At 34.4% G+C, this 13,469-nt stretch overlaps 1 protein-coding gene across 2 annotated transcripts in view; it reads left to right on the plus strand.

The window, feature by feature from the left end:
• The window catches only part of ALMS1 (ALMS1 centrosome and basal body associated protein), a 223,286-nt gene that overhangs the window by 67,353 nt on the left and 142,464 nt on the right, over positions 1–13,469 (plus strand). For both annotated transcript variants that reach the window (XM_061168580.1, XM_061168579.1), the window contains one exon: positions 107–240. In XM_061168580.1, coding sequence (XP_061024563.1) covers positions 107–240 — 134 coding nt within the window. The remainder of the gene's footprint in view (positions 1–106; positions 241–13,469) is intronic.

Below are 13,469 nucleotides of genomic sequence, written 5' to 3' on the forward strand. Positions count from 1 at the left end.
TGTGGTAGGGCATTAAATTGCATATATTGATGATCTTCTGTGCTCTTACAATCACTGATACTTTTGCATTGTATGATCTTGAATGTTTTCATGCTTTTCTCTCCAGCCTGGAATCTGAAGTTTAATATGGCTCATGAGTGTGGCTACTCCATTTCAGAATTAAATGAAGATGACAGGAGAAAAGTAGAAGAGATCAAAGCAAAGTTGTTTGGTCATGGGAGAACAACTGACTTGCCCAAGGTATAAAAGAAATCTAGAAATTAAGAGAGAAAATGTGACAGAAAGGGTGTGGAATTTGGATCTCTTACCTGGGCATTGATGACTCCGGCTGAGTCACTGATAGTCTTTGGCTAAAGTGTTAGGAGTCTTAAGTCTTCAAAAGTTAAGATTTAAGGATTAGGTTCTATAGGTTTTGATTAATTCTAAATTAATCTGTTAAAAATTTTTGTCTTAGAAAAATAAGAATGGATTTGCTTGTTTTATCAATGTATTCTTATCACTTTTATTTTCTCTTGAGGGTGGTATCTTGAGATGCAGATGCAGTCCAGCTATTTTCAGATGTATAGTCTCTGCTTAAGAACACACAGCTATAATAGCTTATGTATAAATGACTTTCTTTTTAATAGTACTCATTTTCCATCTATAGTGAACTATTTCATGCATAGAAAAGAATATATATGAAGCGTGTATAAAGAAAAAGTAGAAATAATTCCTGTTTATTGGACATCCAGCTTGAGAAGTAGAATGTTACCAAATATCACTGAATGACTGTGTTCTCTTCCCCAGTTATATCACTCTTACTTCCTATTCTGACATGTATTGGTTTTCTTGCTGCTCAGTATGGTTTTGAACTATATAACAGATGGAATAAAGATGTTATATGTTAAGATGTTACATATTCTTCTGAGAATTGCAATTTTCACACAGTCTTTGGCTTCTGAGGTTCTTCTAGATAGATATACATAGTTTTAATTTATTCCTTTTTATTGCTGTAAGTATTCCAGTGTATGAATATATCGTAGTTTATCCATTCTCTTGTCATGGGGCATTTGGTCTGCAATTATGAACAATAATGGGGTATAATGATACCTATCTTACAGGATTTTGCTATGGCTTACATGAGATAATGCCTATAAAATGCTTATTAGGGTGTGTGATATTGCTCAATAATTGGCAGCTGTTATTATTAATTCCATAAAAATTGATATAGCTATCAGGTATGTACACTTAATGGCCTAATTCATACAGTTTCTTAGAAAATTGTCAGTGATATAACATACTTATTTGACTTATCAATTTTGGAAAAGTTTTTTGAAAGTATAAATTAGATTGGATTTTAGTTTTATGTATATGCTTGTGAAAAACAAAATTAACGGATAATAAAATGGATAAGTAGTTGTTCTAGCACCCTTTTTTTAAAAGCACATGTTTTCCCCAGTGATTTGCCTTCCTTCCTTCCTTCCTTCCTTCCTTCCTTCCTTCCTTCCTTCCTTCCTTCCGGAGTTTTTTATTATGGTAAGATAACATGGGATCTACACTCTTAACAAACTCTTAAATGCAGAATACAGCATTAACTATAGGTTTTATAGTTAATGTTGTATAGCAGATTTTTTGACTCTGCTGGTAATTTTTCTAAATATTCTTCCGTGAACACATAACAAAAGTCAAGTTTTTTTTTCTGACTATTAAGCTATTTGCTATTCATTTTCCTCAGAATGAAATGTACAAGTGGATATATTAAATTACCTTTTTAAAAGTTGAAGTACAAGTATAATTGACTGTGTTAGTTTCAGCTTCACAGCTTAGTGGTTTGATATTTCTCACGTTACAAAATGATCACCAAGATAAGTCTAGTTACCATCTGTCACGATACAAAGTTTTTACACTAGTATTGACTGTATTCCCCCATGTTGTACATTTCATCCCCATGACTCATTTTTTCTGTTTATCTTAGTCTTCCTCACCTATTTTACTCTTCCCTCCCATCCCCCTCCCCTCTGGCAATCACCTGTTTGTTCTCTGTATCTATGAGAATACTTCTGTTTTGTTATGTTTATCCATTTGTTTTGTTTTTAGACTCCACGTGTAAGTGAAATCATACAGTATTTGTCTCTCTTTGTCTGATATATTTCATTTACCATAATACCCTCTAGGTCCATCCATGTTGTTGCAAATGGCAAGATTTCATTCTTTTTTATGGTTAATAGACCATGATATATATATATCATGGTCTATTAACCATATGGGGTGTGTGTGTATATATGTGTGTGTGTGTCTATATATATATATCTTTATCCATTCATCTGTTGGTAGACACTTAGGTTACTTCCGTATCTTGACTATTGTAAGTAATGATGCACTGGATATAGGGGTGCATGTATCTTTTTGAATTAGTGTTTTTGTTTTCTTTGGAAAAATACCCATAAGTTAATTGATGGATCATGTGGTAGTCCTATTTTTAATTTTGTGAGGAACCTCCATACTGTTTTCTATAGTGGTTGCACCAATTTACATTCCCACCAGCAGTGCACAAGTGTTCCCTTTTCTTCACATCCTTACGAACACTTACTTGCTGTCTTTTTGATAATAACCATTCTAACAAGTGTGAGGTGATATCTCATTGAGGTTTTTATTTGCATTTCCCTGATGATAGTCATGTTGAGCATCTTTTTGTGTGTCTGTTAGCCATCTGTATGTCTTTTTTACAAAAATGTCTATTCAGATCCTCTGACCATTTTTTAATTGGGTTGTTTTTTTTTGATTTAAGTTGTATGAATTTTTTGTATATTTTGGATATTAATCCCTTGTCAGATATATCATTTGCAAATATCTTCTTCCATTCAGTAGGCTGCCATTTCGTTTCATTGATAGTTCCCTTTGCTGTACAGTAGCTGTTTAGTTTGATGTAGTCCGTTTGTTTATTTTTGCTTTTGTTTCCCTTGCCTAAGGAGATATATTCAAAAAAATATTGCTGAGACTGATCTCAGAGTGTACTGCCAATATTTTCGTTTAGGAGTTTTATGGTTTCAGGTCTTCCATTTAAGTCTTTAATTCATTTTGAGTTTATTTTTGCATATGGTGTGAGAAGGTAGTCCAGGTTGCTTCTTTTGCATGTAGCTGTCCAGATTCCCCAATACCATTTATTGAAGAGGATATCTTTTCCCTATTGTTTATTTTTGCCCCTTTGGTCATAGATTAGTTGACCATGTAAGTTTCTAGGGTCTTTATTCTGTTCCATTGTTCTATATGTCTGTTTTTGTGCCAGTACCATACTGTTTTGACATCTGTAGCTTTATGGTATAGTTTGAAATCAAGGATAGTAATACCTCCAGCTTTGTTCTTCTTTCTCAAGACTGTTTAAGTCATTTGGGGTCTTTTGTGTTTCCATACAAATTTTAGATTTATGTTTTCTTGTTTTGTGAAAAATGCCACTGGTATTTTGGTAGGGATTGCACTGAATTTGTAGATTGCCTAGGGGAGTATGGTCACTTTAACAATATTAATCTTCCAGTCCATGAGCAAGGTATATCTTTGGATTTTGTGTTCAAATTCAAGTGTTTATTTTTTTTAACATTCTATCAACTTTTGTTTAAAAGATTATATCTTTTAGAGCTGTTTTAGGTTCGTAGCAAAATTGCGAGGAAGATACAGAGATTTCCCATATACCCCCTGCCCCCATCACATGCATTTCCTCTGCCATTATCAACATCCCCCACCAGAGTGGTACATTTTTTACAATGGATGAACCTACATTGACATGTCTTAAGCACCCTAAGTCCACAGTTTACATTAGGGTTCACTCCTGGTGTTGTACATTCTGTATGTTTGGATAGTGTATAATGACATGTATCCATCATTATAATATACAGAGTATTGTCACCACCCTAAAATTCCTCTGTACTCCATCTATTCAAGTCTACCACCCACACTGCAACCGCTGATCTTTTTACTGTCTCCATACTTTACCATTTGCCACATTGTCTTATAGTTGGAATCATACATTTTGTAGCCTGTTCAGATTGGCTCTCTTGATTAGTAATATGCATTAAGGTTCTTCCATGTTTTGTTATGGCTTGATAGCTCATTTCTTTTTAGCAATGAATAATATTCCATTGTCTGGATGTACCACAGTTTATCCATTCATCTACTTAATAGAATTTATCCGTACATCTGAAGGACATCTTGGTTCCTTCTAGGTTTTGACAATTATTAATAAATCTGCTATAAACATCAGATGCAGGTTTCTTTGTGGACATAAGTTTTCAGCTCTGTTGGGTAAATATCAAGGAGCACAAATGCTAGATCGTATGGTAAGAGTATGCTTAGTTTCATAAGGAACTGCCAAACCATCTTATAAAGTGACTGTTTCAGTTCACATTCCTACCAACAATGAATGAGAGTTTCTGTGGCTCCACATACTCGCCAGCATTTGTTATTTTCAGTTTTCTCAATTTTGGCTATTCTAATAGGTGTGTAAGTAGTGTCTTATTGTTGTTTTAGTTTTCACTTCCCTGGTGACGTGATGTGGGGCATCTTTTCACATACTTATTTTCCAGTTGTATATCTTTTTTGCTGAGGTATCTGTTAATGTCTTTGGCCCATTTTTATATTGGGTTATTTTGTTATTGTTGACTTTTAAGAGTTTGTTGTGTATTTTGGATAATAGTTTTTTATCAGATGTGTCTTTTGCAAATATCTTTCTCCTAGTCTCATTCTCTTGACATTGTTTTTCACAGAACAGAAATTTTTAATTTTAGTGTGTCCAGCTTATCAGTTATTTCTTTCAAGGATTGTATCTCTGATGTTGTATCTTGAAATTCATCACCATATCCAAGGTCATATAGGTTTTTTCCTATGTTGTTTTCTAGGAGTTTTGCATTTTACATTTAGGTCTATGATCCATTTTGATTTAATTTCTGTGAAGGGTTTAAAGTCTGTGTCTAGATTAATTTTTTTCTACATGGATGTCCAGTTATTCAAGCACCATTTGTTGAAAATGCTACTTTTACTGTTATATTGCCTTTGTGCCTTGTCAAAGATCAGTTGACTATATTTACATGGGTCTATTTCTGGGCTCTGTTCTGTTACGGTGATCTATTTGTCTGTTTCACCAGTACGACACTGTGTTGATTACTGTAGCTTTATAGTAAGTCTCGAATTCAGAAAGTGTCAGTTTTCCTACTTGGTTCTTCTCCTTCATTATTGTGTTGGCTCTTCTGGGTCTTTTGCCTCTCCATATAAACTTTGGAATCAGTCTTTCAATATCCACAAAATAACTTAGTGGCATTATGATTGGACTTGCACTGAATCTATACATCAGTATAGGAGGAACTGAGGATCCTGAAAATATTGAGTCTTCCTGTTGATAAACATGGACTCTCTCTCCATTTATTTAATTCTTCTTTAATTTCTTTCATCAAGAATTTATAATTTTCCTCATATAGATCTTGTGTATATTTTGTTAGATTTATATGTAAACATTTCATTTTTGTAGGATGCTAATATAAATGGTATTGTGGTTTTAATTTCAAATTTCATTTGTTCATAAATGATATATAGGCGAGCAGTTGACTTGTATATTAACCTTGTATTTGGCAACTTAGTGTAATTGCTTATTAGTTCCAAGAGTTTTTTTGTTGAGTCTTTCAGATTTTCTACAGATCACCATGTCATCTGCAAACACAGTTTTATTTCTTCCTTCTCCAGCTGTATACTTTTTATTTCCTTTTCTTGTCTTAAAGCATTAGCTAGGAATTCCAGTGTGATGTTGAAAAAGAGGGGTGAGATGGGCATCCTTAATGAGTTTCTGATCCTTGTGGGAAAGCTAGTTTCTCACCATGAAATATGGTGAGGAAGTTTTCCTCTATTCCTGGTTTACTGATAGTTTTCTCATGAATGGGTGTTGGATTTTTTCAAATACGCTTTTTGCATCTATTGATATAATTGTGTGATATTTCTTTTTTAGGCTTTTGATGTGATGGATTACATTAATTGATTTTTGAATAATGAACCAGTCTTGCATACCTGGGATAAATCCCACTTGGTCACTGCATATAATTATACTTTGTTGGATTTGATTTGTTAATACTTTATTGAGGATTTTTGCAACTATATTCATGAGAAGAGATATTGGTCTGTAGTGTTTTTTTGGTTTTTTGTTTTTTTTCCCCTTGAAGTGTCCTTGTCTGGTTGTTTTATTAGGGTAATGCTGGCTTCATAGAATGAATTAGGAAGAAGTATTTCTTCTGCTTCTATCTGAAAGAGATTGGAGGGAATTGGTATAATTTCTTCCTTAAATGTCTGGTAGAATTCACCAGTGAAGCCACTTGGGCCTAGTGCTTTCTTTTTTTAAAAGGTTATTAAGTTACTGATTCAATTTCTTAAATAAATTGGTGCCTATTCAGCATGTCTTTTTCTTCTTATGTGAGTTTTGGCACATTGTATCTTTTAAGGAATTGGTCCATTCCATCTAGGTTGTTGAATTTGTGGGCGTATGGTTTGTTCCTAATATTCCTTTGTTTTCCTTTTAATGTTCATAGGATCTGTACTGATGTCCCGCTTGCATTTTAGATATTAGTAATTTGTGCCTGCTCTTTCTTTTTCTTAGTTTGCTTGGCTTATTGATATTTATTTATTTATTTATTTGTTTTGCTTACTTTGAACTTAATTTGCTCTTCTTTTTGTAGTTTCCTAAGGTAGAAATTAGACTATGGATTTTAGATCTTTCTTTTCTAATATATGCATTCAGTGCTGTAAATTTTCTATGCACTGCTTTCACTGCATTCTACAAATTTTCACAAGTTGTCTTTTCATTTTCATTTAGGTTAATATATTTCTTCCTTGATTTATATATTTTTAGAAGTATGTTGTTTAATCTCCACCTATTTGGGGGTTTTCCAACTGTCATTGTGTCATTTCTAGTTTAACTTTATTTTGGTCTAAGAGCAGACATTGTATGGTTACTATTTTTTAAAATTTGTTAAGGTGAGCTTTATGGCCCAGAACATGGCGTATTGTGGTTAATGTTTCATGTGAGCTTGAGAAGGATGTGTAGTCTGCTCTTTTTGACTGAAGTAATTTATAGATGTGCATTTCTATCCAGTTTATTGATGTTTTTGAGGTCAAGTATGTTCTTACTGATTTGCTGCCTGAGGGATTTGTTCATTTCTGATGGAGGGGTGTTAAAGTCTTCAACTATTATAGTGGATTCATCTATTTCTCTTTGCAGTTCTATCATTTTTTGTCTCATGTAGTTCGACAGTCTTGTTAGCTGCGTATACATTGTTTCATCTTCTTGGAGAATTGACCCCTTTATCATTATGTTATGCCCTTCTTTATCCTTGATAACTTTCCTTCCTTTGAAGTCTGTTCTGTCTGAAGTTAATATAGCACTTCTACTTTCTTTTGATTAGTATTAGCATGGTATATTTTTCTCCATTCATTTACTTTTCATTTACATGTGTTTTTATATTTAAAGTGGCTTTCTTGTAGGTGACATATAGTTGGGTCTTGTTTTTTGATCCACTCTGGCATTCTCTGTCTTTTAATTATTATACTTAGACCATTGGCTTTCAAAGTGATTATTAATATAGTTGGATTGATATCTATCATATTTATTACTATTTTCTATCGTTGCCCTTGTTCTTTGTTCATATTTTTGTCTTCCACTCTTTTCTGCTGTTTGTGTTTTATTTTGTGTGTATATATAAAATGGAGGATTGATTTATTTATGTTAAAATTTATTTTATTGAAGTATAGTTGATTTACAATGTTGTGTTAATTTCTGCTGTACAGCAAAGTGATTCAGGAATACTGCCTTTTATGGTTTTGTATGTATGTATTTATTTATTAACTTTTTGTTTTATACTGGAGTATAGTTGATTAACAATGTTGTGTTAGTTTCAGGTGTACAGCAAAGTGATTCAGTTATACATATACATGTATCTGTTTTTCAAATTCTTTCACCATTTAGGTTGTTACATAATATTGAGCAGAGTTCCCTGTGTTATATAGTAGGTCCTTGTTATCTATTTTAAATATAGCAGTGTGTACCTGTCAATCCCAAACTGCCTAACTATCCCTCCCCCCCACCCTTCCCCTCTGGTAACCATAAGTTTGTACTCTAAGTCTGTGAGTCTGTTTCTGTTTTGTAAATTAGTTCATTTGTGTGTGTGTGTTTGTGTGTGTGTGTGTGTGTGTATTTGTTTTTACATTCCGCATATAAGTGAGATCATACGATATTTGTCTTTCTCTGTGTGATTTCACTCAGTATGACAATCTCTAGGTCCATCCATGTTGCTGCAAATGGCATTATTTCATTCTTTTTATGGCTGAGTAATATTCCATTGTATATGTGTACCACACCTTCTTTATCCATTCATTTGTCGATGGACATTTAGGTTGCTTCCATGTCTTGGCTATTGTGAACGGTGCTGCAGTGAACATTGGGATGCACGTATCCTTTCGGATCATGCTTTTCTCTGAATATATGCCCAGGAGTGGGATTGCAGGATCATACGATAGCTCTACTTTTAGCTTTTTAAGGAAGCTCCATACTGTTCTCCACAGTAGCTGTACCAATTTACATTTCCACCAACAGTGTAGGAGGGTTCCCTTCTCTCCACACGCTCTCCAGCATTTATTGTTTGTGGATTTTTTGATGATAGCCACTCTGACTGGTGTGAGGTGATATCTCATTGCATCAATGGTTTTGATTTGCATTTCTCTAATAATTACCGATGTTGACCAATTTTCGTGGGCCTCTTGGTCATCTGTATGTATTCTTTGGAGAAATGTCTATTAGGTCTTCTGCCGATTTTTTGATTGGGTTGTTTGTTTTTATGTTATTAAGCCGCATGAGCTGTTTGTAAATTTTGGAGACTAATCCCTTGTTGGTTGCATCTTTGGAAGTACTTTCTCCCATTCTGTGGGTTGTGTTTTCGTTTTGTTTATGGTTTCCTTTGCTGTGCAAAAGCTTTTGAGTTTAATTAGGTCTCATTTGTTTATTTTTGTTTTTATTTCCATTACTCTGGGAGACAGATTGAAAAAGATATTGCTGTGATTTATTGAAAAAGATATTGCTGTGATTTATTGAAAAAGATATAGCTGTGATTCATGTCAGAGAGTGTTCTGCCTATGTTTTCCTCTAAGAGTTGTGTATGGTGTTAAAGAATTTTCTAATTTCATTTTTTTTTTACATGCAGCTGTCCAGTTTTCCCAGCACCATTTATTGAAGAGACTGTCTTTCCTCCATTTTATAGTCTTGCCTCCGTTGTCATAGATTAATTGACCATAGGTGCGTCGGTTTATTTCTGGGCTTTCTATACTGTTTCATTGATCTATATTCCTATTTTTGTGACAGTCCCATACTGTTTTGGTGACTATAGCTTTGTAGTGTAGTCTGAAGTCAGGGAGCCTGATTCCTCTAGCTCCATTTTTCTTACAAGATTGATTTGGCTATTTGGGGTCTTTTGTGTCTCCATACAAATTTTAAGATTTTTTGTTCTGGTTCTGTGAAAATGGCCATTGGTAATTTGATAGGGGTTGCATTGAATCTGTAGACCACCTTGGGTAGTATAGTCATTTTGACAATATTGATTCTTCCAATCCAAGAACATGGTGTATCTTTCAATCTGTTTGTGTTGTCTTTGATTTCTTTCATCAGTGTCTTATAGTTTTTGGAGTACAGGTCTTTTGTCTCCCTAGGTAGGTTTATTCCTAGGTATTTCATTCTTTTTGATGCAGTGGTAAATGGGATTGTTTCTTTAATTTCTCTTTCTGATCTTTCGTTATTAGTGTATAGAAATGCAACAGATTTCTGTGCATTAATTTTGTGACCTGCAGCTTTACCAAATTCATTGATGAGCTCTAGTAGTTTTCTGGTAGCGTCTTTAGGATTTTCTATGTATAGTATCATGTCATCTGCAAACAGTGACGGTTTAACAACTTCTTTTCCAATTGGATTCCTTTTATTTCTTTGTTTTCTCTGATTGCTGTAACTAGGACTTCAAAACGATGTTGAATAAAAGTGGCAAGAGTGGACATCCTTGTCTTTTTCCTGATCTTAGAGGAAATGCTTTCAGCTTTACACCACTGAGTATGATGTTAGCTGTAGATTTGTCGTATATAGCCTTTATTATGTTGAGGTAGATTTCCCTCTATGCTCACTTTCAGGAGAGCTTTTATCATAAATGGGTGTTGAATTTTGTCAAAAGCTTTTTCTGCATCTATTGAGATGATCATATGGCTTTTATTCTTCAATTTGTTGATGTGGTGTGTCATACTGATTAATTTGTGATATTGAAAAATCCTTGCATCTCTGGGATAGATCCCACTTGATCATGATGTATGATCCTTTTAATGTATTATTGGATTTGGATTGCTAGTATTTTGTTGAGGAGTTTTGTCTCTGTGTTCACCCGTGATATTGGCCTGTAATTTTCTTTTTTTGTGGTATCTTTGGTTTTGGTATCATGGTGATGGTGGCCTCATAGAATGAGTTTGGGAGTTTTCCTTCCTCTGCAAATTTTTGGAACAGTTTCAGAAGGATAGGTGTTAGCTCTTCTCTAAATGTTTGATAGAATTCGCTTTTGAAGCCATTTGGTCTTGGACTTTTGTTTTTTTGGGAGTTTTTAAATCACAGTTTCAATTTCAGTATTTGTGATTGGTCTGTTCATATTTTCTATTTCTTCCTGGTTCAGTCTTGGGAGATTGTACCTTTCTAAGAATTTGTCCATTTCTTCCAGGTCGTGCATTTTATTGGCATACAGTTGCTTGTAATAATCTCTTATGATCCTTTGTATTTCTGTGGTGTCAGTTGTAACTTCTCCTTTTTCATTTCTAATTGTATTGATTTGTGTCCTCTCCCTTTTTTTCTTAATGAGTCTGGCTATAGGTTTATCAATTTTGTTTATCTTTTCAAAGAGCCAGCTTTTAGTTTCATTGATCTTTGCTATTGTTTTCTTCATCTCTATTTCATTTATTTCTGCTCTGATCTTAATGATATCCTTCTACTGACTTTAGGTTTTGTTTGTTCTTCTTTCTCTAGTTGCTTTAGGTGTAAGGTTAGGTCATTTATTTTACATTTTTCTTGTTTCCTGAGGTAAGATTGTTTTGCTATAAACTTTTCTCTTAGAACTGCTTTTGCTACATTCCATAGATTTTGGATCATTGTGCTTTTGTTTTCATTTTTCTCCAGGTATTTTTTGATTTCCTCTTAGATTTCTTCAGTGATCCATTGGTTGTTTAGTATAGCATATTGTTCAGCCTCCATGTGTTCGTGTTTTTTACAGCTTTTTTTTTCTTGTAGTTTATTTCTAATCTTATAGTGTTGTGGTCAGAAAAGATGCTTGATATGATTTCAGTTTTCTTACATTTACCGAGGCTTGCTTTGTGGCCCAGCATGTGGTCAATCCTGGAGTATGTTCTGTGTGCACATGAGAAGAATGTTTATTCTGCTGGTTTGGGATGGAATGCTCTATAATTATCAATTAAGTCCATCTGATCTAATGTGTCATTTAAGGCCTGTGTTTCCTTATTGATTTTCTGTCTGGATGATCTGTCCATTGATGAAAGTGGGGTGTTAAAGTCCCACACTATTATTGTGTTACTGTCGATGTCTCCCTTTATGGCTGTTAGTATTTGCCTTATATTCAATATATTGAGGGGCTCCTATGTTGGGTGCATATATATTTACAGTTGTTATATCTTCTTCTTGGGTTGATCCCTTGATCATTATGTAGTGTCCTTCTTTGTCTCTTATAACAGTCTTTGTTTTCCAGTCTATTTTGTCTGATATGAGTATTGCCATTCCAGCTTTCTTTTGATTTCCATTTGCGTGGAATACCTTTTTCCATCCCCTCACTTTCAATGTGTATGTGTCCCTAGGTCTGAAGTTGGTCTCTTGTAGACAGCAAATATACGGGTTTTGTTTTTGTATCCATTCAGCAGGTCTGTGTCTTTTGGTTGGAGGATTTAATCCATTTACATTTAAGGTAATTATGAATATGCATGTTCCTATTGCCATTTTGTTAATTGTTTTGGGCTTGTTTCTGGAGGTCTTTTTTCTTCCCTTCTCTTCTTGTTTGATGACCATCTTTAGTGTTGTGTTTGAGTTGTTTTTTCTTTATTGTGTGTATCTATTGTAGTTTTTGGGTTTGCTGTTCCCATGGGGTTTTGATATAGCCGTCTGTATACGTACAAGATTGTTTTAAGTTGCTGCTCTCTTTCTCGCCTACAGAAGTTCCTTTAGCATTTGTTGCGAAGCTGGTCTGGTGGTGCTGAATTCTCTTAGCTTTTGCTTATCTGTAAAGCTTTTGATGTCTCCATGAAATCCCAATGAGAGCCTCACTGGGTAGAGTATTCTTGGTTGTAGGTTCTTCCTTTTCATCACTTTAAATATATCGTGCTACTCCCTTCTGGCCAGCAGAGTTTCAGCTGAGAAATCAGCTGATAACCTTTTGGGAGTTTCCTTGTATGTTATTTGTCAGTTTTCTCTTGTTGCTTTTAATACTTTGTCTTTAATTTTTGTCTATTTGATTACTGTGTGTCTCGGTGTGTTCCTCCTTGGGTTTATCCTACCTGGGACTCTCTGCACTTCCTGAACTTGGGTGACTGTTTCCTTTCCCATGTTAGGGAAGTTTTCAGCTATTATCTCTTCAAGTGTTTTCTCAGGGCCCTTCTCTCTTTCTTCTCCTTCTGGGACCCCTATAATGCGAATGTTGGTGTGTTTAATGTTGGTCCCAGAGGTCTCTTAGACTGTCTTCGTTTCTTTTCATTCTTTTTTCTTTATTCTTTTCCGTGGCAGTGATTTCCACCATTCTATCTTCTAGGTCACTTATCCGTTCTTCTCCTCACTTAATTCTGCTATTGAATCCTTCTGTATTTTTCATTTCAGTTCTCATATTATTAATCTCTGTTTGTTCTTTAGTTTTTCTAGGTCTCTGTTAAACATTTCTTGCATCTTCTCTATCCTTGCCTGCATTCTTTTTCCCATATCTTGGATCATCTTCACTATCATTATTCTAAATTCTTTTTCTGGTAGGTTGGCTTTGTCCACTTCACTTAGTTGTTCTTCTGGGGTTTCATCTTGTCCTTTCACAAATTCCTCTGCCATCTCATTTTGACTAACTTTCTGTGATTGTTGTTTCCATTCCACAGGCTGCAGGATTGTAGTTCTTGCTTCTGCTATCTGCCCTCTGGTGGATGCCTTTTATGGTTTTAGTTGAGTATTTATGTGATTACATTTTCTCTCATTTCTTAACATATATGTTATAGTGTTTTCTCTTTTTAAATTTTTTTTAGTATTTGTCCTAGAATTTGTTTGCCGAGATCCTGGATCATCTTCACTATCATTATTCTGAATTCTTTTTTCTGGAAGGTTGCCTATCTCCAGTTCATTTAGTTATATTTCTGGGGTTTTATCTTGTTCCTTCATCTGCAACATAATCCTCTGCATTTTCATTTTGTCT

Source organism: Eubalaena glacialis, chromosome 14, assembly GCF_028564815.1.
Source record: "Eubalaena glacialis isolate mEubGla1 chromosome 14, mEubGla1.1.hap2.+ XY, whole genome shotgun sequence".
NCBI lineage: Eukaryota > Metazoa > Chordata > Mammalia > Artiodactyla > Balaenidae > Eubalaena > Eubalaena glacialis.